This window comes from Diadema setosum, chromosome 6 (assembly GCF_964275005.1).
Source record: "Diadema setosum chromosome 6, eeDiaSeto1, whole genome shotgun sequence".
Classification (NCBI taxonomy): Eukaryota; Metazoa; Echinodermata; class Echinoidea; order Diadematoida; family Diadematidae; genus Diadema; species Diadema setosum.
The window spans coordinates 16,895,895-16,922,446 of record NC_092690.1 but is presented as its reverse complement, the minus strand read 5'-3'; the positions used below and the strand labels follow the sequence as shown (position 1 = coordinate 16,922,446).

The 26,552-nt window shown below is 37.6% G+C and overlaps 1 protein-coding gene and 1 pseudogene across 1 annotated transcript; one reads left to right on the top strand and one right to left on the bottom strand.

The window, feature by feature from the left end:
- Window positions 1-12,273: 12,273 nt before the first annotated feature.
- LOC140229450 (uncharacterized) lies at window positions 12,274-13,460 on the bottom strand (annotated as a pseudogene).
- Window positions 13,461-14,468: 1,008 nt separating this feature from the next.
- Window positions 14,469-15,695, top strand: LOC140229577 (alpha-1D adrenergic receptor-like). Its single transcript, XM_072309823.1, has one exon. It carries the CDS (start codon window positions 14,469-14,471, stop codon window positions 15,693-15,695), a length of 1,227 nt encoding a protein of 408 aa, XP_072165924.1.
- Window positions 15,696-26,552: the final 10,857 nt, after the last annotated feature.

The following is a 26,552-nucleotide window of genomic DNA, read 5'->3' as shown; positions in this document are numbered from 1 at the left end:
TATGCGGAGCACTGAAATGTCACCATCCAACACAAGAGACGGGTCGTATTTCGGTCACATAGGGAAATTGGCGAACCCCAGCGCGTGCCTGCACATTGCAATACCGGTCGTGACCATTAACATGACGTGCAGTAGATCGAGAGCAGCCCGCTTTCTCTGCTGCGTGCATGAAATTAGGGGCCACAGCCGAGGCTCTGGATTATTGTGTAAACCAAGCCTACTGCCATGACGATGAACACAATGCAGAATGCAAAATTATGCATTTCTCCGCACACGTTCTTTTCTGAATGCTAAGGCGTGGTATGTGTCAAATCTTGGTTATTTCAGGGTAAAATGGTAAAAGCGTTAAAAGACTTTGGAAGACATTGAATACATGCGGATTAACATGAATTTACAGAAATTTGCATGTTCAGATTATTGGTACGTAGAGGCACGTGTTTTTAAAGCCGGTTATGGATAATGCTTGGTATGCCCTGATCGAACGACAGAGCAATACATGTTTCTCTCTTGACACACAGACTACATGCTGGATATGTATAACAAACAAATTATCATCACCCAAATTTCGGATGACATAATTTATTCAAGAGCTGTCTTCTTCTGGAGTTTAATCTTTAGAACACGCCTCACTCAAAATCAACGGGACGCTGACCCATCTTCTCTTATCGACTCACCTGTGTAATTGTCGGCTCTGCCTCCGTCTAATAGCAGTAAAATTCCCCGGAGCAGGAGATACTCAAGTAGACGAATCGCGCCCATGTCCTTCCGCTCCCCGTGGCCATTGGCTTATATCTGTCTACGATAGGCGGCTGCTCGGAGCACAAAGCATACGCAGATCGACAAATTTATGTCTTGATTCGTGTGTTCGTTTGCTTTAGACATTTGCGGATTTTGCGTGCGCAAGAGCCACAAGCAGCTAACGGTTGGTAACGTTTTTGGCGATTTAACAAGGTGCCACTTAGACAGTGATAACAGATGGAGACTTGCACTAATAGGATATTTATTATCTATGTCCTGGTGGGGGAGAGACTGCCAGGAAAAACGGTGTTAACACGGATGAAAGTATAATTTCATGCTTATCGCTAAAAGCTATCGCATTAAACAGAAATCCCAGAAAATCCCAAGGGACTCTATTATTCCGATATATTAATTGTAACTGATTGCATTTCAAACCACTGTAATTTGTACTAAATTCTACCAAATACCGTGTAACATCGATGGCTTTATCCGTTGAGTTATAGCTCTGATATGTGGGAATTCACCACAGACTTCACACATGACTCATGTGACTTCCAGTGCATCAACCCAACAAGCTTGGAAACGAATTAACTTCACGTAGTGATGGCCCGTAAAATGAATACTCTCGTGGTGCGCTTGTTTCTACTTGTGAATACATCATTTACGTAACCAGAGCAGACGACCTTCTATCGATTCATGTCACTTTCCGTTATGGTACTTAACATGGTTCGAGCAAGGACATACGTATTAAAAAAAAAATCAACATTACGCAATGCAGAAGGGGGTGTTACCATCTCAAATGGTAGAATCGCAGCTAAAGATGTAAAGACCCTTCTACTATGATACATTTTGTCAGTCAGAACTAATTTTGGTACACTCTCCCTCCATCTTTTTTTTTATATTTTACTTACCAGATTTCGATGGATTGTTGAAGTGATCCCGATATCCGACATCCAACATTCTTACAAACAGACTTCTACATGCCATGACATGCTAGGCCAACATCCTGAGGTATCTCACGCAACTTTAGTTAAAATCAATGCTTCACCTGTCACAGCCCCACAATCTCAGACCAACTTTGACTACGTAAATCAAGATTTGATGTTTCAAGATAGTAAAGTTGTAGGATGTTGAATAAAAGTAGGCCTACATAACATCTTTAGCTGAGAACGGAAATGGCTTTATCGCAAGTTAGGGGATATTGAGTTATTGGAATCATGAAGTAGAGTTCGATCTCTCTAAATTAAGTAGCCAATTCTAAATCATTTTCAGTTTCTTCAGGTGTTAAAAACTTAAATCAAAAGGGCACTATCTTACCCTATATTTGTAATAATGTAACAATCTACCCACTTTTTATCATAAATAACCTTTCTATTAATTTTCATCAAAATTCGTCGTTTCATTTTTGTCTAAGCTCAGATCTTAGAACGCGATAGTGCCCTTCTGGTTCTCAGCTGAAGATATGCGTTTTACTATCTTTAATATCTACAAATTAAACACAATGAACTCAGAGATGGAGGTCCCTTGTAAAGCTTTCGCACTTTTCGCACTTTAAGCAAAGTTATACATGTACTTTATTTCGATCACTTCTGGTTTTTTTTTTACTACAATGTATAATTACTATAAGGTCCTCCTCAATTGTTTTACATTCTCTTCGATACATAATGTTCTGTTTACCTTATTCTCTGTTGTCAAAAGACGTGTAACTTATATGTTTTGTCGAGAAATGAAATAAATTTTGAATTGAATTGAATTGAATTGAATTGAATTGAATTGAATTGAATTGAATTGAATTGAATTGAATTGAATTGAATTGAATTGAATTGAAAGCTCAGTGTGTATTAGTAAAATAGCAATATATCTCAACAGAATACATTAAGATGTATGTCATTTCTAAAAACTCTGGACATGGCTTCTGAATGAAATGTATAGTGTGTCATTTTACTTGTTTATAGATTTAATGCTAGAAACACCAAACATATACGTCATCGAGTAGTTCAAATGCTAGTAATACATCTAAGACCTACTTGAATCAGCTGACTGTAAACACGGATAAATGACAGGTTCATTTTCCGTAATGTTTGTTATATTATACAAGACGATCAGCAGTTGCGACCTTATAAATTTCATTTCTAGCGGAAGACAAAGTGAAGAAAACTCACACTTCATCGTTTTGTTTTATTTCCGATTATGAAACAAAAATAAAAGAAATAAAGAATTCATCTCTACATATCTATAATTATATGAAGGGGAAATGTGGAGCTGATTTGAAATTTGGGCCTACTTTGCTTACCGACTACTGCAGCCCCCTTAAACATTTCCTGATGAAAAAGGTGGAACACTTGTTTCTCTGAAGAAAAGCAATATGTACACAATTGAAAGCTTACAAGCACTCTTTAACTAGTCAGCCACAACACGCTGGATATTCTTGTCCATAGGTCAAGACATTTTTTTTTTTCAGATGATCAAATGTCATTTTGGTTGTTTTTGTTTTGTCCATTGTCCTTTCTAACGCAGTCGCATTGGTTGGAATAAAAGTTAGGAAAGTTCCCGTTATCTGATTCATCTCATATTCCCATCCCAAATTAGCTTTCCATGACGTCCCTCTCGATCCAGGTGTAAAAAAAAGAGTACCTGAAAATACTGGAGTTATGATGCTGCCGGGCAGTTTGGACGAGAAGCGGACTTAAACACTAGAGACCCTATACCAAATACATTTTGACTTGTGTTAATATTACGGTACGTCATCATTCCTTATGTGGCACAAAGAATACATAAATATGCCCCGTAGGCCCTATATCTTATTACACTTTTTTTCTTCGGAATATTTGGCTCCATCTGGCAAGAAAGTAGTTATAGAGACAGATAATCTATTGACATCATTGGTGATGATCGGGATATAAATGAATATCTGTCAATGATTAGTTGCATGGCATAGATCCTTTCAAAAACGAAATTGTTGGTATCATTATCATCATTAGAAGTAGTAAAAGTAGTAGTAGCAATGATATTAGTAGTAATGTTACAATATCAAAAGTAATAGTAATGGTACTACAAATCATATTATCATTATCATCACCATTATAATAACTTTGTAGCTAGATCCCTTCAGCTGGCAGAGTGTAGAACACACACACAATCATACACACACACACAAACAAGCACACGCACACACACACACACACACACACACACACGCACACGCTCAAAAAAACCCAAAACCAAGAGTATGCTTTTACAAATATGTCATAATGAACATCTCTCAAGGGAACAAATACGTTCGACAAACAGAGAAGATTCCTGCGTTTAATAGACGACTTTGATTAAAAAAAAAAAAATAAGTTCAAAGACACATATTAGATTGTGCAAGCTACTTATCATCCAACATTTAGCGCTCTTTGAAAAGAAGCACTTTTTGAAAAGAAAAAGAGACGTCCATTTAAAAACACTCCACATGAAGTTACTTTGCGCCATGCAGTCGCGGAAACTGTATGCGCTTTATTGTCAGAATGAATAAGCTGCATTTAAATCGATAGCTGCCGCTGCTCCTGCTCTTTTGTAAGTATACAATGTAATAAAAATGATAGATGTGAAGGAAGGATTTTACTTACGTTTACATTGCGATCGATTTTTTTTTTTCGCAGTAAATGCATTCTTTCAACGGGAATAACAAAAAGGGTAAGATGGTGCCTTGAAAAACCTTGAGCGAAAACTTCTTCGATCGAAAAGATCGACGAAAGGAAATTTGCAAAGAAATTTGCAATAATGTCAGAAAACTTCGATGATAAAAAGACTGACTTAAGTCTATTCATGACACATTCAAATGATCATTCTTGCATAGAGATCGAATGGAGTAAAGTTCTGTTTTTTTAATAACTTGAAAGACGTCACACACAGAATACAGAGTATGAACCATCTTCGCTGCTTTCACTTCTAACCTTTCCTGACGTTCATGAAAAACGATGATTTCGTATTCAAGCACTTGCAAAAGAGGAAATCAACATCGAATTTAAGATGTGGACGGCCATGAGATAGGAAGGTTATCATGATCAATATCAGCACTCTTGATACACACAAACAAACTCTGCAATTCTTCAACACTGCAACAGCAACAAAAAAAAAAACTAAAAGAACTACCTCACTTTGCTTATTGACGATAACGGTGAAAAAAACATTCTCTTATTTGAGATATTTTACGTGACGGTGAATTATCTGAATCCTTCAAATGCTCCTTATATAATCACACGAAATTCGTGGTATCAGGGTTTTCCATATCAATATCACCAGTTGAGTTTACTTAATCTATGATAGTTACCTAATTCTATAATTTCATTGATCGTTATCTGACATTATAGCCTGGCACCAAATGGGTTGCAAATGGTCATTACGATCAGAATTGATATAGAGTAAGAGAAATAATGAGGACAGTATCTTTATTTTGCTTTATTAAAATAGTTAGACAAGGCATTCAAACACGGGATAACAATCCGATGCAACACAACAACACTGTCATCTTGTACTTCCATCATAGTCAGATTTTGAAATGTTGTAGTGCAGTGAAATAATGAAACGTTTGATTGTTTAATAACAACTCAACATATTTTCAGCCAGGTTATTTGCCACCTGTTCCGTTAACGTGATGATGGGTCATAAATATGAAATAATGTAACACCCATCCCCCCCCCCGACACACACACACACACACACACACACACACACACACACACACACAAACATGTACATGCCTGTATGTACTTGGAAAATGCTGATACCATAATGATTATTAGCATGTACCGTTGGCTATTGTCATCTTTTGAGCGTTGTGATAATGATGAGATAAGATGTCGCAGGAATCTAGAGTTTTAAAAGCTTTTGAAATCCATGTTTTGCTCATCACCATTTTATTTGTCCGTACAAACAGCCAAACGGATGACGTATGAACCAATAAAAGATGAATGAATAAATAAATGAGTAAATAAATAAATGAATAAATAAATGAATAAATAGATAAATAAATGAATAAATAGATAAATAAATAAATAAAAAAGTCAATAGATAAAGGAAATAAACATAAACGGAGATGTAAAACGATAGAAGGTTCCACGACATTTGCTCCTACGACATTGTTCTAATAAATTATCTGCACGCTTAGCCAAACATAAATTCTACCCACAAACATAACCCTTACCCTATAAGTCTAGTCATTAAAAGTAAAACCCTATCACAACCCTAACCCTAAGTCCTAAAAGAATATGAGACCGGAGCAATTGTCACAGGATCAAATGCTGTGTCACCAGAATGGAAATATGGAACATAGAATCAAATATTAAGGTATTGTATATATAGACAAATTGCAAATGAGCAAAAATTTTACATACACATTTCACGATAACAATTTATAAAAGGGTGGGAATATACAGAGCTCGACATAAGTGTTGACCCGTTGACCCGAGGCCACTAAAAATTGATGTTGGGAACCAAATTTCTTAAAAGGTTACCTTTAGGTGTCCCGATTGACCAAATTAAACTTCAACTAATGATTTTTATATTTTCCGTTAGAAATTTCAGAGTCAAAGATCATCATATTGGCCCATTCGGACTACTGAAATTAAAAAAAATATCGTTATATATCTTATATAAATTACATATATAAGTTTTATATAATTAATGTATATATATATATATATGATTCCTTTTTTTTCTTTCTACGTTAATAGATCAATGAGATAATATTTATATTAATTAAAATCAATTCATGATAGGTAGCTTAAGCTAGGTTATTGCCTTTAGTTGGTTTGAAATTCTTTGGTTTTCTTTTTCTTCTTCTTCTTCTTCTACTTCCTCTTCTTTACAACATGATCTACTGGCTGCATCAGTTAATGCATAGTCAATAGCAAGAAGACGCGCTCTATTACTACCAAATTCTGATCATATTGCCTACGCAGTGCGATTCTTTGCTCTCTGAGAGGACTGAAAAAGGACTGATGGCATGGGCATAGTTAAGACTCTGACCAGCACCAACCAGGAACTGGTCATTACTGGGAAAAGACTATTAAAAAAAAAGACAAACTCTGACATGTCTGATGGCAATGCAAATCATTATCACTTTTGATTCATTCAAAAGAAAAAAATCATAGATGGAGTTTTCCTCCTGATAAAATATTCAATTCGTCATCCTCATTTTCCCTATCCGAATAGCTCAGATTGAAAAGGATGGTACAGTTTTCTTTTATAATGGAATTCAGGTTGTTACTTTTTGTGGGATGATTATAAACCACTCATATGAAATTTTAAAGAGCATATAATTCTGAGAGGAATTACGTATTTACTTGCTGATAACAAGTTTTGAAATGGTTAGGGCCTACGATATTATAGAACAAAGCAAAACAAAGTGGTCCTTTTAAACATTGGGTCTTACGTAACTTTGATGAACAATTTTATGATATTTTTGTAAAAAGATGTATCTAAGTAGGTGCTGAATGTATCGATTGTGTTGTATAAATATATCGGGTTTTTTTTTTTGGGGGGGGGGGTGTGGGTTTTTTTTTTCCGCAGGCCACTTAAGCCCCAATGATCTTTACTTGGAATTACAATTTCATGTCGTGTCTTTATTCTCATATGTGACGTAAAATACAGAGTATGACAAAAAAAAAAAACGTAATGAAAGGGACATAACAATGATAATGAGTAGATAGATATCTTAAAAGTTAGCTTTATTTCTAGATTATTAGAATGTTTGATTTAATGTAGTTAGTCTCAGGAAATACATTTTTAAGGATCATAACAAATGGGTGTAATGATCTCACGTAATACGTAATAAGAAGGGGTATGCTACTTCCTCCTCGTGATCTTTCTCTGCCAGGTTATTAGTTGCAAAAATATCAAATGAAAATAAATTTCCTGTTGTTCTTTTTTTGGGGGGGGGGAATAGAATGAATTCTAGATTTCAACCTCAGTATGTACCTACTAAAAATTTAAATGTCACTATTATATGTTGCAGTTGTGCTTAGTTACACGTGACCCAATTGTTGTATTTTGGATTTTTAAACTGTACGGATTTCCTATCATAAACAGGATATTCATATACACAACATAGACAATAAACATGAATATTATATGTATATATACCTACAAACGAATCAAAAGCAACAATGAGGGTTTTTTTATTTTATATAAAGCGTCTTTCATTACCCAATGAGGGCTCTTATACGTCATCCAAAGGAATATCACCTCCTCATGAAAAAGCCTTTCAAACAGAAATAGTGTTCATAGAAAGCAGCAGCTGCAATAATATGATTTGCAGCTCATTCTTTCTCGACCATTTATGAAGGGCACCACTGCCTCCATTATAACAACCAATTACGAAAAAAAAAAATACACGGTAATATACCTTCTTTAGTCGTGAGCTAGTCATTGGTGTATAAGTGGTATATTCTCAAGAAATCATTTTCTGTCTGCACTTCTTCTCTTTCTCCTTTGTGGTTCTATCCCTCACCGCTTGATTAATGATAAGGAAAAAAATCCTCGTTATCTCCCCGTCAACGGCAGAATAGAAACGACAAGTGAAAGGGCTTCAATATGCTCCCGCGCATGCGCCGGGAGAACACTCTGCACAGATATTTGACCGATAAAGATAAGAAAACTAGCCTCAAAGGAAAGGGTCACCTCGTCGTCTTGGAACTTACATCCCCGAGAGATGGTAACTCACTACGAGTTCTCCTCTATTCAGGCTCATTGACTTTTTGAATTTGAGAAGTCCGTGCAAAAAGGCGCGGTAAGTTTTAACAACCGATTCAACACACTCATCGGGAAGGATCTTAAAGCTGAAATTGGCTTAAAGAGTTCTATCGGATGTCAATGTCTTTAATGTTGGCAAGTAATCTGGATGATTGAATATTCATCTGAGGAAGGTTTATCCTAATATTCGGAATCGCCGATTTTCTGTTTTGTCTCTCGCCCGGATGCTGATGTCCTTCAAATAGTTTCAGTTTCAAAGTCCGCTGAGGAGGGCTGAGATCTCAGGCCATTTGGAAGACGAATGCTCAGAATAGCTATATGTTAGTTTTAAAGATATCGGGCACAATCAAGTCTTGGAGTAATGTTGTTACCTCAACTTTCGTATTCTCTAAGGTATTCTCTATTTTCTTAGGTAGGATGTACCCTCTAGGAAAAATAATTTTGACTTTGGACTTTTACCTGTGGCACAATCGAAACACCTTTCAGACCAGAATTGTAGAAAGTTGCACCTTTAAAGGCCGTGTCACACCTTTCCGGGCAAGCCTTGTGACGAGCAATTTTGTTTTTACTACCCGGAGGTCCCCGTAGATGACCCGCACATGACAGTACTTAGCACGTATCTCATTCGTAGTCGCCCAGATGTGCACATGCAAATCTTTTTACCTGCAACCATGTTTACAGGCCCTGTCACACCTTTCCGGGCATGCTAGGCGGGCTTGCTGTCTGTGTGTGGATTTTCCAGCATACCGGACAATTTCTGAGGACGGACAAGGATTTGGGCGAGTCAGAGCATGTGTCTTACTTGCTGGACGAGTTCTACTTAAATTCTACCTGCGGGTATACTGTGTGACCTGTGTACCAGTCGCGTAGGTGCTGACAACTTAGTGAAGGAATTCCTCTGAAGGAATGGCAGAAGTCCCACAGAATGTTGTTATCTTGGCTGCATACAGGGACTGCGAAGTACCTGCGTTGGAGTTGCCTGCGAGGTGCTGCCGCTAAGGGCCTCCTACTGGCGTTCTGCGTGGACCTCTCCGGGCATCCTCGCGACTCACCCGGCAAAAGTTTTGGTCATGCTCAAAACTTGGCTGCGGTTAACTGGGACTTGCGTGCGCACCTCCTGGCAACTACAGGCGAGATACGCGCTAGGTACTGTCAGGTGCATGCGGATCAACTGCGGAGAGCTCCGGGTAGCAAATTTGTTTCCCCACTAGTCAAGCCGCTAAACTTCCCCAGATACGGTATTACAAGGCCTTGAGCATGCTCAAAACTTTTTCTGAGTGAGTCGTGGGGGTTCGCTCGCAGAGGTACACGCAGAACACCAGTAAGAGACCCTTACCGGCAGCACCTCTCAGGCAACTCCAACAACGCAGGTACTTCTCAGTACCTGTAAGTCGCGCGTAACAGAAAACGGATCGGTTTCAAAGCTCTCATGCAGGTCACACGGAATACACGCAAGTAGAAGATAAGTAGCACGCGTCTGGTAGGTAAGACACAAGTGTGATACTCGCAAACATTCTTGTCCGCCCGGGGAAATTCTCCTGCGTGCTGGAAAATCCCTCCTCGCAACAAGCCCGATTAGCTTGCCCGGAAAGGTGTGACACGGCCTTTAAGATGCTCAAAGTTGCACCTTTTAAAGGTGCTCACTGGTCTGAAAGATGCAAAACTGAACTAGTAAATGTGCTACAATTGTGGTTCACGTAAATGTGCGAAGTTAAACCTATTTTTCTTAGAGCTTGCTCGACGTTAGATAGAGGGTGACTTATAGTTTAAGGTGGATGTTAATACTTGCCTCTTGATTCTTGTTTGCAGTTTTGGTCGCCAGTTGTCGGCATTTCGCAGGGCAGTATCTCGGAAAAATCTGCAGGACGCTGGTGTTAATATCTATTCAGAATTATATCACACGGCTGGCATGAAAAAAAAAAAAAAAAACATAATGCCCTAGACAAGTTGGACAAATCAAGTTATATTGTGCTACACTGTACTCAAGGAAAAAAAAAATATCAAAAAAGTACGAAAGTTGCTTGATACTTATGTCAAGTGATGTTCCATTAACAATCGATATGCGTGAGTTTTGCAAGTCATTAATTCCTTTGTAAGAAAGAAGAAATGTGAAGCTTGTGGAATTATGATCTATATGTAAAACAGAAACGATGTAGCAAAAAAAGCTGCTGAAAACTGCTTATCCAATAAGGGCGAGCCAATGGAGTAAAATGGAGTCAAAAGGGGCCTGAGCTTTCGATCCTAGCAGAATCTTCGTCAGAGGCAAAATGACAAACATGCAGGGAAAGCAATCACATATAAGGACTTACACAACAAGAACAGACAGGGACAAGCTGGGTACACAGAACAAAGAAACAAAGGAGAGGGAGGTCATGGGCAAGGAGCCCAACAGGTAAAAGGAGGGGGATTAAAGCAGGAGGGTGGACAGACAATAGGCAGAGGAGAGGGGACAGACAAAAGGCAGAGGGGGTCAGTGATGATCATGAGGATCAAGGAGGCAACCAATGAAGGAAAAGGATGAATAGGGAGGCAACATCAAAGAAGATAGGGAACACCAGAGGGATAAAGAAAGGGAAAGAGTGAAAAAAGCAACAGCAAGAGGAAGGGAGGGGGGGGGCTGAGCAAACAGTGAGCCCTGAAAGGTGTACCAGGAGGAGGCAACAAGGGGAAGAAATCAAACATATCAAAGTGTATACATATACACACACAGTAATAATAATGACAATGAAATAACAGTAATGAAAAGAATATTGATAAAAGAAATAAAATAAAGCACATATGAAAAACTGGGGGAGAGAAAACTGTATACATTGTAAGTACACAAAAAGCAGGCAAGGCAAGATAAGCACAAGTATGTGTAAACAAACAAAACCGGGTGTGTGTGTGTGTGTATAGGTAGAAAAGGCTGTATAAAAGAGACTCGGACTAGAGGAAGGAATCAATTGGGGAAAAAAGGGTCTGCAAATGGAAAAAGGCACAAAGAAAGAACAAAATGAAATTGAAAAATTGAAAAAAAAAAAAAAAAATATATATATATATATATATATATATATATATATTTTAGAGAAATAAGAGGTGGTTAGTCATTTCCCTCCTGGATGTTGAGGCCATGGGGTTGGATGGTGTGAAGTCGTCTCATCCAGAGCTTCTCTCTGCTGGTTCTGACTGTGTCTGGACGAGTGCCTAAAGATTCAATGCCCTGTAGAGTCATATCAGTGATGGAATGATCGGGTAGATTGAAATGGTGGCCCACTGGAGTGTCGAGCTTGGCTGTGTTGACAGTAGATCTATGTCCGTAGAAGCGTCTTTTGAGTGTTGTCTTGGTTTCCCCAACATACTGGATTCTACAAATTCTGCAAGTGATGAGATACACGACATTAGTGGTGGTACAAGTGATGTTTCCCTTTGTGTGGTGAGAGAGGCCGGTAGAGTTGCTGGTGAAAGAGTCACTCTCATGGATGTGTATGCTACAAATGATGCACCTGCTGGCTGAACATTTGAATGTGCCATGCTGTAAAGGAGAAGAATTGTCAGTGAGGGAGGGTACTTCAGCACGGACGATGAGATCCTTGAGGTTGTGGGGGCGCCGGTACGCCAGGATGGGAGTATCTGGGACGGCCTGGGAGAGACGATCAGAGGTGTGAAGGATATGGTGATTATCACGAAGGATATTGTGGAGAGAGGGTAGATTGGGATGGAAAGTGGTCACGAGTGGTATTCTGTCAGTGGTGTCCTGCTTGTTGGTTTTCGGTTTGAGAACTTCAGATCTGGGGAGAGAACGAACTTTGTTGATGGCTTGTTGAACTCTCCTGGTACCGTAGCCCCTGGCTGCGAGATGTCTCTTCAGGTTCCTGGCATGGAAAGAAAACTCAGAATCCTCAGAGCAGATACGGCGAAGTCTGAGGGCTTGACTGTAAGGGATACTGGTTTTGCAGTGGCGGGGATGGCAGCTGGCTGAGTGAAGGTACTGATGGGTGTCTGTGGGTTTAGTGTAGAGAGTGGTGGTGACATGGTTAGACTCCTTTCTAACGGTGACATCGAGGAAGTTGGTCTCTTCTTGGGAGAAGTCGGAAGTGAATTTGATGGTTCTGTGGAAAGAATTGATGTGGTCAATGAAAGTATGGAGGCTTTCTTCCTCCCTGGTCCAGATGAAGAAAACGTCATCGATGTAGCGCCACCAAATCCATGGACGACAGGGCGCTGAATCTAACATCTGCTGCTCTAGCTTGGTCATGAAGAGACAGGCGAAGGAAGGAGCCATCCGGGTACCCATTGCTGTGCCAGATACCTGTAGGTAGTGCTTGTCCATGAATGTGAAGTTGTTTTTCGTCAGTACATGTGACATGAGGGATTTGATGTCAGATATGGGGGGGTTGGAATGGCCGCTGCATGTCAAAGCCTCACAGGAGGCTAGAATACCTTCATCATGGGGAATATTGGTGTAGAGAGAGGAGACGTCGAAAGTACCGATGATTGCTGTCTCGGGTATCTGGTCCTTGATGTCATCGAGCTTCCTGAGAAAGTCTGGTGTGTCATGAATGTAGGAGGGTGCGAGTGAGACAAGAGGTTTAATGTGGTGATCAACAAAGAGGGAAATGTTCTCTGTTGGGGAACCATTTCCAGAGAGGATGGGACGACCAGGATTGCCAGGTTTGTGGATCTTGGGGAGGAGATAAAATCGGGCAGGTTTGGCATTAACGGGGGAGAGAAATTTGTGAGCCTTCTTGGTGAGGTGTTCATGTTCCTTCATGTCATCGAGTGTCGACTGGATCTGTTGGGAGAAATTATCTGTGGGATCAAAGTCAAGAAGTGTGTAGTGGGAAGGATTGCGGAGATGTTTCATGGCTTCATCGATGTACTGCTGGCGGTCCATTACTACAACAGCTGATCCTTTGTCTGCGGGCTTGATGATGATGTCCGACCTGTTTTTGAGAGATGAGAGAGCCTGGCGCTCTTCCTTTGGGAGATTGTCATGTGATGCAATGTCGAGGGTATCTGCGGAGTGGACTTGAGATGAGACAGCTTCGATGTACGTTTCCAGGGAGGGAACTCTATTCTTGGGGGGAATCCATGAGCTTTTTTGATGAAAGGGCTCAGGAGCAGAAGGGGGTTCATCGAGAAAAAACTCTTTGAAACAGAAACGAACTCTTTAAAACAGAAACGAACAGAAATAATTGGCCAAATGAAAAGTAATATATCTATAACATATCTAGCACTTCTGATTGCTGCGTATGTTCACGTTAAATGCATTCCATTATATTTATTTCTAACTTGTCTGGGAAATACGTCATATATCTTCAGACTGGTTTCTAGAACATTCATATCAAGTAAAGTACAAAATTTTTATGAATCCACATTTCTTTGAGATAGCCTGTCGGTTCACTGTCTCTTCAGGCTAACGAACATGCCCAGAGTCCGTTATCCCAGTCAAGCAAGCTGCACATGATAACGGTCTCCTCCATTGTATAAGATATGATATGATATACATTATGTTCGTGTATACACGCATCACGTCTGACTCTACTGAGTACTCTTATTTCATTTTGATGTACGCGTTGTTGATTTGTCTTTTTTTGTTCATTTTTACAAGTGGAGAAATAAACTGAAGGTGAAAAAAAAACGTGAAACTCTCCTGAGCTATGTTGGGTTTAAAATTCCATACGATAAAGAAACGTGTTGGTGTCTCTAATGGGTAAATAATTGGCATGATGAAGTTGATAAAGTAAAAGCAAAAATATGAAAACAATGAAGTAAAAAATATTCAAATAAACTACTGACTTGAATAATTACTGCCACATTTTCATACACATTTTCATTTTCGTGAAAATTAAAGATACTGTAAAAACCTAAAGTCACTCTGAAGATTGTACTTTACTATCATATGGTTTATTTTCTGCAATGTAAACTGTTTTGTATTCCATTGTTTTCTTTCCAGTCGATCAACAAAACCACTATTCCGAGGGACAGAGCTGTTCAAGCCGCCCTTTCCCAGAATGAATTCCAGTGGATTAGCAGGAACTGAAACCGACAAACTAGTTGCAGGACCGATGTTCATAGTCACTTCTGGGTTAGCAGTCATAACTGTTGGAACCAACGCCTTAATTCTCGTGACGTTCGCGTGCCAAAAACGACTATGGACATACACCAATTACTACATTATCAATATGACTGTTGCTGATTTGCTTGCTGGTGCGGTTGTCATGCCAATTCGCTCTATGACTATTCTTTATAATGGTTGGCCGTTTGGAAGTGTTAAAGGGGTAATATTCCTTGCGGTTCATAACACTTGCGTTGGTGTTTCGGTCTTAGGTGTGTTGGTGATCACTATTGACCGTTATATAGCAACCTTGCATCCCATTCAACACTATTCTGGGAGGACCAAACGCATAGCGGCATTGGTCAATACATTTACATGGATTATTCCATTTGTATTTTGGCTATTTTTCAACGTGGTTTGGTACCTCCTCGATCCCACCGGTGAAACGATTCCAAACGGTTTACCAAGGTCAAATTTTACTAGAACTGTGGCTCTGAGCCTGTTGACATTTTGCATACGATTCGCTTTGCCTTTTTCCCTGATACTGATCCTTTACATCCGTGTGTTAGTTGAAATAAACGCTAGGGTTACAAAAACGCATTCCAACATCGCACACAAAAAGGATACATTCAGAAAGCGAGCAATGGAAGGTGATAGAGTTAGCGAAGAAAGCAAAAGCTCAGTACGATGTATCTCATCGGACATTTTAACCAGAAAGAAGGAAAAGTCCGAGAACAACATAAGAGCTAGGAGTTTCGGAAACCAATGCAGCGCTGCCAGTAAGCATGGGAACCTTCGAGGAGGCGGAAGAGAAAGCATGTCGACTTCAGACAGTTCCTTTGGTGGAAAGCATGACAGAGTTCAAGGTGTGGTACGAGGGCAGTCAACGGCAGAAGGTCGCAAAGCCCTGAAAACATTATCCTTTATCATATTGGTGTTTGCAATAACGTGGCTGCCCATTGCATTTAGTGTAATTTGCTACACGATGTTTCCTCATGTATACAAACAGATGAACGATGCTTTTGGCTTCAGTGATAAAGCGAGATGGATATCATACACAAACAGCTTGTTTAACCCAGTGGCATACACTATGGCGCAGCCATTAATTCGACAGACAATTGTCAATATTTTCTGTCTTCGCGTAATCTGCAGAGACGTGAAAAAGAGAAATGAAGGGAAGTGAACAACGCAATTTCCTGATGATGAAAAAGAAGGGATGATAATATGAATGTTACTTTAATTGAATAGTCTGGTTGTTGCTACGCTCTTAATTTTTCATAACTCACATTTTCAAAAGTAATTTTGCACAAAAAAGGAAGTGCGGTTTACAACAGTTAAGGAATGATATGGGAATAATTTCCCTTTCTCTAATAGCACGAGGAACAAATATCAGCAAAACGCAAAAGCAACATTTCTTCTATGCATAATTTTAGATGCATGATTTGTCGCAGCCTTTTTTTTTTCTAGAAAAAGAAGGTTTATACATATCAAGGGAATTTATTGTATTCGTAAGACTAAAAAAAATACGTATAAATTTGGTAAAATTACATTCTACTTAGCTTAGACTATATCTCACTCCAGAGATATCTTCTGTGGGTTTGAGTGCATAATATTCTTTGTGTCACTCACTTTTTATATTGTGTTTGGATACTCATCAAAGAGACACCTCAATATTGAATCCATGAATAAATCAGTCAATGTAAACGATAGACTTTAGCAAACACAAAATTCAGATATTTTGTCACTTTCAATATAAGACGAAAATTAAAAACAGAATCACCCAACAACTGCCCAATGCAACACAGCATGTCACACACAAGCTATTACCAGTATTGGATATTATACTCTCGATCAGACTCCTTTTCTTTTTTGGTCATAAGATATAGCAGTTGTGTCGAGGTAAGAAGACTTTTTGCCATATTACTACTATAGTTTTGGCATCGCAATTTGAGCAGCCACGCTAACAAACCAGTATCCGTGTGAATTATTTGGTTCCATGATATTTGTTCCTTCGACAATTGTTCCCATTTAATATCTGCACGTAAAGCGAAAAATAAATTCCACCCTCAAACATAATCCTCACCCTATTACTCATCCTCATATCAAATAAACCAAACATATTAACAAAAAAAGTGTATCGACTGTTGTGATATATTGGAGTAAATTTATGTTTGTATGTTTACTTTTTTTATTTTGTAATGTATAAATTTAGATAGATAGATAGATAGATAGGTAGATAGATAGATAGATAGATAGATAGATAGATAGATAGATAGATAGATAGATGTGTAGATATAGATATGGTTAATTACATAAGTAATAGAAATATATCTCTTATGTCGCCCCCGGGGAGACACTTATCAACCACATACATCACATTCAATCTATACCTTTCTAAACTGCTGACAACGTCAATACACATGTCCCATGCACTGTCTCTCTTAAGCTAGAGCCAGTGTTATGTAATTATTTGTATGTATACACATATCTCTACATGATCGAAACAGAATATAACATCATTATGATTGACAAATTCGTTGTTCTCTGTGACATCCCGGGAATTCTTTTCGCGTGCTCAAATGAATCATTCCGCTCTATGTCTGAAATTGGTTTGCTGCAAATTGAATCTTACTTTTAAAATAAAAAGCACCACCAACAACTTTCGTATTATGAAGGTTCTTTTTATTTTTGCGGTAATGAAGTGTGAGGCAAGCGATAAAGCTGTAAAATATAAGAGAAGTGATAAGTGAAAGAAAACAATCTATGTAGGAGTTCTGCATACGTGTGTTCTACATTCATTAGTGACATAATATGTTTTTTTATTACTAACAATGGTACATATACTTAAAGCTCTGTATACAGTCATAAGCGTTTAGACTGCTATGAAGTGAACATGATAGAATATTCAACATGATAGAATAGTCAATCTACTGACTTTATTGCCATAGAATTTAACTTAAACTCATACTATACTGAAGTGCGTCAGGACATTTAAATCACAGATGCGCTTCAGAACTGTTTTATGGAAGTGTAACAATCGTATTGTTCACCGTAACACGCATCTTTTCTGCTTCTTTTTGCTTTTCACTGAAACTGAGACAATATGTCAGAGAAGTTTAGTGGCATTCTTCAACCGATTTACATTAATAACTTTGTTCGAAATCATCAATGTTAATCATAATATATATACACATATATATATATGTATGCATATATATATATATATATATATATATATATATACATACATAGACAGTGAGAGAGAGAGAAATGCGTAAGAACTTTCTTTTACTAAAATTAAAACTACCACAAAAATAGGATAGAAAAAAGAATGTACATAAGTAAGGCAGGCCACAGAATCTATTTCCTACAAAGCTCATATTTGATCTTAATCTTGATCAAGTCAAATCGTGAAACTTTGTAAATAAGAGTAGAGGATGATGGTTTTCATTGATTCGTCCCTGCTAGTCAAGATTCTGGAGTATCTTAAGTGTGCAGCCATTTTCCTCACGAACATCATCCAAGGTAGTAAGCGGGAGAGCTGAATTGATTTTTCTGTGAATGAAAAAAAAAAAGATAAGACGAGCACTTGCATTTGGCCGAAATTATCGTGATTATCGATTTATTTGGTTGACTCCGATTTCTAAGACTCCTTCGTCATGTTTTCCTTGCAGCTTGTCAATATTTTGCATAGTGCCTTTTTCTTCGCCACCCCCACCCCCCGTATTTTAATTTTCCTCTTTTTTTTGCGCATTCTTTTTCATTCACGTATGCACGTAGACAGTGTTTTTTGTTTTGTTTTTTGAAAAAAGTTATCATATCTTAATCAGTTCATAAGCACAATGTCTTTGCAAGGCTGAATATTCGTGTATTTATGCATACTTATAATTGTATTTGCATAATCAATACGTACACATTTTGATGGAAGATACTGACGTAATTGCATCCGAGCTGTACCAGGTTAAGGAAACGGACTATATACATATATAAGTGAGCTCACAACTCAGATTGCCAGCAGAGTTCAGTTAGTAAAGTTTTTCACGCGGGTTTTGTCATAAACATATCACACCAGTGGATACAAGAACATCAAATCTGAAGCGATCCTTAAAGCTTAGCCTCTTTTGAATCCGCTGTGTAAAGTTTATCAAATAATTCATTGTCTTTAAGGTAAGACGTCCTACCTGTATTCTTACACAATTTTTACATTTGCATCGGTGTAAATGTGTGTCTCACTAGTTGTAAGCATATCTTAACTATGATTGTATTAAAATCCATGTTCACCAACTTACATAACAATGTGAGAGGGATAATTTTTTTCAGTTCAACCATGACTGCAGTTTAAAAAAAAAAGAAGATATTGTTCATATCTTTGGGGTAGATTTCAAATGTATGATTATCAGTCTGGCCCAAGATGTTCGAATGCGTATTACTATGAAGTTCTTATTTGCCTGATTTGCGAAGTAGTTGCTCTCGTTAATTTGATTTCTTCTCAGTCTCTGGTTGTGGATCAAGAAGATGAACACTTCATCCGTGAACGGTAGTCAAGCAGGAGACGTTTATGAAGGACTTCAAGTGAATCTGAAGTTTTTTGTCACTTTTGGACTTTCTATCTTAACAGTGTGTACCAATTCATCAATTTTGATGGCGTTCGCCTCCCAAAAGAGACTGCGTACATATACAAATTACTACATTTTGAATATGACAATTGCCGATTTCCTGGTGGGCATAGTAGTCATGCCTTTACGCTCACTCGTAATATTATATCGTGGTGGCTGGCCATTTGGACGGGTCACTGGGCTTACCTTCCGCGTGGTACAAAATGCGAGTTTGGGAATCTCTGTTTTAGGAGTGGTGGTGATAACCATAGACCGTTATATAGCAACCCTGTATCCCATCAAACATTATTCGATGAAGAGCAAGCGCATAGCACTTGTTATTAACATGTTAACGTGGATAATTCCATCAATTTTCTGGTTATTTTACAATTTCGTTTGGGATCTTCTAGATCCAACTAATATTACTCTACCCAGTGGGTTACCAAGGCCAAACTTTGCTAACACTTTATCTCTGAGCTTGTTAACATTTTGCATCAGATTTCTGTGGCCTTTTCTGTTGATATCTATCCTCTACGTCCATATATATTTCAAAATCCGACACAGAATGAAAAGACACGTGCCAACGTCAGACAGATTTGCATCATCTAACCAAGGCAGCGAGGAATCCCAAGTGCAGGTGAAAAACCTGGATGACATGATTAATACATGTTCCCTGCACTTACCAGCTGCTGGCGCAAGCAGAGCTGCATTGCCCTCTAATTCCTCTATTATCGCCGCGGGTATTCATGTCGTATCAGCTGAGGAAATTAAGGATGTCATCTCTCGAAATGTGGACAAAAGCACATGCAAAATTGGGATTACGGACATGCCAAAGGCAGGCAAAGAGAGACCTATTCAAAGTGGACTTAAAGGACAGTCATCCTCAGAAGGCCGCAAGGCCATGAAGACATTGTCGTTTATTATATTGACTTTTGCAGTGACATGGCTGCCACTAGCAGTCAGTGTCATGTTCTTTTCTATCTCTCCAACTCTTTACAGGAGAGTGAATGCCATATTTGAATTCAGTGAGGTAGCTCGGTGGATATCGTACACCAACAGCATGTTTAACCCAGTAGCATATGCCGTGGCACAGCCGCTGATTAGGCAAACAATAGCTAGTGTTCTTTTCAGATGCTGCTAACTTTGAAATAGAAAAAATGAATGTGTGTTTTTTTTTTTTCATGAAAGAAAAACAGCACTGCATTACCCTTGCAGTTTACATTGGCAATTCTAATTTGATGAAGAATGGATACGCATTTTTCCTCTTCATACGATATGCTGTATTTTAGAACTTTATATCAAACTGCAATTACGTTAGAAACGCGCGTGTTCCACGTTTCCGTGCTGGCAAATATCAGGTAAGTCCAAAAGGTTGATATGCCATCTCAAAAACAAAGAAGCAGAATTGGTGGAATAGATCGTCATTGAACTCATTGTAACATTCTAAAATCAATAGGGTTTGAAAACTACAAATTGTTGGAACAGTAAAAAGTGTTGATATTTTTTGTTGTTGTTGTACCAGACTGGTAATTGCACATTTGGTAGTCTTTTTTTTTTTTTTTTTTTTTTTTTTGCTTTAAGCAATCCTTCCTAGACACTGACTTAGCACTTTGTGCACACAATCACATCCAAGTCAGTTGTATATATATTCATATATATATGATGTTCGCATAGTACATCTTGCTTGTTTTTCAAACAAGAATTACAATTTTGTAAACAGATCAAGTCATGTATATTCTTAAGGTCATATTTATTCATTTATTCATACTGTAACAGTGTGTAAAGTTCGATTATAAAAAAAACGAAGAAATTGGACAGAGTATAGTCGAGGACATGTGAGAAACAACGCCAACAAAGATAACTGTCAAAGAATTATGAATGTTATATCCGATAAACTAGAACAATGTCCATTCTTCAATCAATGAAATGATTTATCATCTTCTATATAAACTTAGCAGCAACAAGTTCTTATATTCTTGGCAAACATGAAAGTTTGCTCGTGCTTCAGTGTGTTGCGTAGATAGGTAAAATCTCTGTATGAGGGATTTTTAGAACACAAATCATTAATCAAAGTATTCATTATTTTCATCTTCATAAAATTTTGTACTCGTTTCATTGGTTACTCGTTGTATTTAGATTATAATTGTTTCTTTTTCATTGCATATATGGATCTGCCCCAGAGTACAATGCTAATTTGCTGACATCTTATAATCCTTCCAGACCAGATGTTTAATATCATGTAGATCATTGTAGATTGCTTGTTGTTCCAAAAACGAAGAAATCATGGGGGGCTCGGTCATTTGCACATGTTGGACCTTACCTATGGAATCAGTTATTTCAAGCTATCCGTTACATTTCGAATGTTGACTTCTTTAAAGTTGCCTTTAAGACTCATTTGTTTGTAACCGCTTTCCAGTAGAATTGTATATCATGATATTTTTTGCCGTCATCATTATTGCTTCATTCATTTTCATGTGCATGTTCGTTTTAATAATGATGTTTGTACTTCATAATTAAATTTTCCTACTGCGTCTTGAGCACGTTAGTTATGTGGAATTGACGCAATATAAGTACCCTGAATTGTTATTATTATTATTATCATCGATATTATTATTATCATTATTATCATTTTTATTATTGTTATTATCATTATTATCATTTCTATCATTATTAACATTTTGCATATGTATTTTGTAATTCAATTCACCATTTGCTTTATGTACTGAACGTATATCAGTCACGTTGATCATGTTGATAAAACATCATTTAAAGGGAAGATAAACCCCAAGAACAATGTGGATTGAGTGAAAGCAGCAACATTAGTAGAACACATCAGTGAAAGTTTGAAGAAAATCGGACAATCGATGCAAAAGTTATGAATTTTTAATGTTTTGATGTTGGAACCGCTGGATGAGGAGACTACTAGAGGTTATGACGTATGAGTGGACAACAATACCAAGAAAATATAAAGAAAATTCTGCAAAAATCCATTTTTCATGAAAATTACAAATTCCATCAACTTGATATTGATATATGTTAAGGGTAGCAATTATTCCCCCTGCTTTCTGAAAGCGGTTGGTCCATTGTTTTTTCATAATTCTAGAAAAGTGAATTTTTGTTGAATTTCCTTTATATTTTCTTTGTATTGTTGTCCACTCATACGTCATATCCTCTAGTAGTCTCCTCATCCAGCGGTTCCAACACCAAAACTTTAAAAATTCATAACTTTTGCATCGATTGTCCGATTTTCCTCACACTTTCACTGATGTGTTCTACTAATGATGCTGCTTTCACTCAATCCACATTGTTCTTTGGGTTTACCTTCCCTTTAAGAAATATATCCTTCTCGTTCTGTTTCACCCTTTTCTTGTATGAAAATGAACTACAGCGTATGACTAAATTGAATTGAATTGAATCTTATGACTAATCTTGAGTCGATGTGTATGGAAATTATGACTGAATTTTAAGTGCGCTCAGCAGTGATGATTCAGAAGATTGTAACAACACGTAACTCAGTTTCAAAGACTTATTCCCTTTAATTGTCATTTCTCATGTTTCCCTTATGCCTGTGTCATCTCTATCAGAGTAATTCTAAGAGCAATTTGTTGTATGGGCAAAAGTTGATCATGAATAAGACATGCAAAAAGCCATGAAAAGAAAATGATAAGGATTATGGAAGAATTTAGAACAAGGTATTTCAAGTCAAATTATATTGTCTGTAAGAGTTGGCTTTGGCATGTTATTTAAAGCAAGCAAGTATGGTGATTTCCACTTTGATCTGATACCTTGAAGTATGCCCTCTCTAGAACATAACTACGTACATGAACGTCTTGCAAGTTTGTTCAAGACAAGAAAACCAGTTAAAAGAAAAGTTCACTTCGGTCTGAATGATATGCAGAGTATGTTCACGAAAGAGACAGAAAAGACAGTTAGGACCTATTACCATAAACCCTGTATGCAGATCCTCACATGTCAGTTCGCCTTAACACAATAGATGCCTAAATTTTTAATCTGATGAATACTTTTCTTGAATATATCCACTAATTAAACATTATCTTGAAAATGAATAAGGTTATTTGTTCTGGATGGTTAATCAACAAAGAATGGTTTAAATCTTTGGACTATATACAAGTAGAGTCCTCAAGTACGATTTACACGCATTGAATATAAAGTATGTTATGTTCTTTCTTGGTATCAGTTGATTGAGAATGTGTTTTTTTCTTTTGGTGTTACATCATTCCATGTCGAATATTATGTATATATATATATATATATATATATATATATATATATATATACATACATATATACATATATATATCATGTGTGTTTGTTTGTGTTTGTACATGTTTTTATTGCCGCAAAGAACCCACATCCCATTTGTGAGAGTATCTATATCCTCATTCTTCACATTGTATAATACATTCGAAAACATTATTTGTCTATTCAAGCCACAATAACATTTATAAAATGGGTTCAAGAATGTAGCCAATTGGAAGCGCTGAAATGAGTCACGTGCGCGTGCATTAATTTCTTCAGGCATGCACTCGAAGAAGAGTCTCTCTTCCACCTCCCTGGCCTGACGTACGTCACAATAGCCGGGTTCACACGTACAAATTAGCGGGATGACGATCGCGATGCTCATCCCGAGTTTTTTTGCGAGCGTCCACACGTACCAAATTAGCGGGATAGCGATCGCGATCGGTATCCCGCTAATTTGGCGAGCGTCCACACGTACCGAATTATCCCGCTAATTGCCGATAGAGACAACAAAAAAGCCTGCAAACTGGGTCACACAGTGCCCTTCTCTATCACCACCTGTGCGCACTTTCCTTTGTCCATTGTCTTTTACGCGTCAGTGGTGTGGTTCGCGCGCTGTTGTTATTGTTCTCCAAAGAGGTGAAGGACCTCCTCGCAGAGGCCTCGCTGTTGTGATGTGCGCATTGCATGATGGGATGTAAAAACTCGAGATTCTAATCCCGACCGTTCACACGTACCAGCGCGGGGCCAATTATCCCGCTAATTGGCGAACCAGCGCAAGATTTCTTGGGATTAGCATCGCGATGCTTATCCCGCTAATTTTCAGGTTTTTTCTGTCCACACGTGCAAAAAACTCGGGATGACGATCGCGATACGAATCTCGAGATTTGTATCCCGCTAATTGATGTACGTGTGAACCCGGCTACTGTTTACACTAGCAGTGCGCACTCAATCAGTTGTTACAAGTGCGTCACGCACTACTATACGCGCTGTCAATCCTGTAAACAACTTCTAGTTCGGGCCGCGGGCTGCCACAAAGGAGTAACTAGCCGGCGGCCTTTCTTGTGCATAACACGTGGCGTACGTATACTCTTATACGTACGTACAGTACAGTGTACTTATGTGCGGGATTTCCGAGTGCGACGTGCGTAAATGTTTGGGACGCAACATCTTCGGGCATCTTGACTTTTGAGCGAGTGCTACATGTAGCTGACTGGTATTGACCCACAAAGGTACGTGAATAATGCTGTTAGTTTTCGACCCATTTTATAAAACAAATGATGCACAGGATTATTTCGTGGCGTTAGTGAAGGTGCGGCACACTCTCGAGTATTGACACCGGTTGCAAACATGCACTCGGCTGCGCCTCGTGCATGTCGCACCATTGTCAATACTCTCGAGCGCGCCGCACCTTCACTAACACACTCTATCCTGTGCATCATTTGTATACTAACAAACCGTATAATGGTGTATACATGTTCTCTCTGCATAATATAAAGTATCACAAGCACATGCATAGGTCGTAACATACATATACATGCATAATACATATACATACATATGCAATATATACAATCAGCAAAAAAAAAAAATAAACACTTTTCCAAGTTCTTATATTTCATAGAAGATTGTGATGGAAATCAATGTATTATGCACAGTATTAACGGTAATTTGATTGCCTATCATACTTCTAGGTCAATATAAAGAGAAACTTTACGCATGAGTGAACACACCCGACTTTTTGTCCTCCATGGCAAAGAAATAAAAATTGAAAATATTGACAAATTGTCTTCCATTTGGAAATGCCCTTCAAAATAACAAGTGACAGCCTAAAAGACCAGTTTAACACAATGAGAGACATGAATGAAATATCAAAAATAAGTTTTCTTTCTCTTTATCTCTTTATAACCTCCAAAAGAAATCAAAGTTGGAAATTAAAGGAAGAAATAAGAATTTTCTATCAACTCAAGCTTTAGATTACACAAAGCTGAATAAATGAACAGAATATCTTCATTCTATTCTTTTGATTTTGTAATTTAACAATTTATGAGACAAATTAAAGAACCAAATATTACAGTCACAATATTCCTTATTTGAGAAATCAATTCAAATTCATACAGTTTTACCTTTTTTGTTTATATTGCCTCTTTTCTCATTTGATTTAAATTTGGATTTGACTGAAGATTCTTCACTTTCCTCCACTCTTTTAGCCTTTATTCATCATTTGGGCTTCAAAGATACTTTAGCCATCTTAGGTTCATTGAGTTAATCCATGTTTTTTATTGTGTTAAATTTGCCTTTTTTTCCTATTGTTACATGGAAGAGCACCTAAATAGAACACGAATGATCACTTGTTCATCTTTGCAAGATTTACTTTTGTGCCTTTGAAGAGAAAAACGAAAGTGCTCACCCATGCAAAAAGTTTCGCTTTTTCATTACCTACTAGGTTGATTAAATTACCTGTCATATGGTAATAGCCAAATACTGTATGAGAATCATAAACTTGAAAATGTGTCTACTTTCTTATGTTTTGATGAGTGTATATTATACACTCAGCAAAAAAAGAAAGTAAACACTTTTTCGAAGTCATATTTTTCATAAAAGATTTTAATGAAAATCAATGTATTATATACCATGTTAAAGGTAATTTAATTGGCTATTAAGCTAAAAGGTTTAATTAAAAAAAAAACTTTACGCTTGACTGAGCACATTCGCTTTTGTCCTCCAAGGCACAAAATTTAAAATTGCAAAAATTGACATGTTTTCTGTCATTTGCAAATGCCCTTCAGAATAACATTGATAACAAAAGACCAGTTTTACACAATGAAAGTCATGAATGAAATAGGAAAAATAAGTTTTTGTTCTCTTTATCTCTTTATAACCTCTAAGAAAAACAAAATGGGAAACTTAAGGGGAAAATAAGAATTTTCTGTCAAGTCAAACTTCAAATGACATAGTGAATGATAAGCATAAAGATGATTAAATGAGCAGAATTTCTTTATTTATTTCGTTTAATCTAGTGATTAAAGAGTCCATGTAACAATTTCAAGAACTAAACATTATGTACAATTTCTTAATTTGAAAAAAAAATCCCTCAGTTTCTACCATTTTTGTTCATTTTCACTTCTCTTATTTCATTTGAATTTAGATTTGACACAAGATGCTTTATTCTTTTCCATTATTTT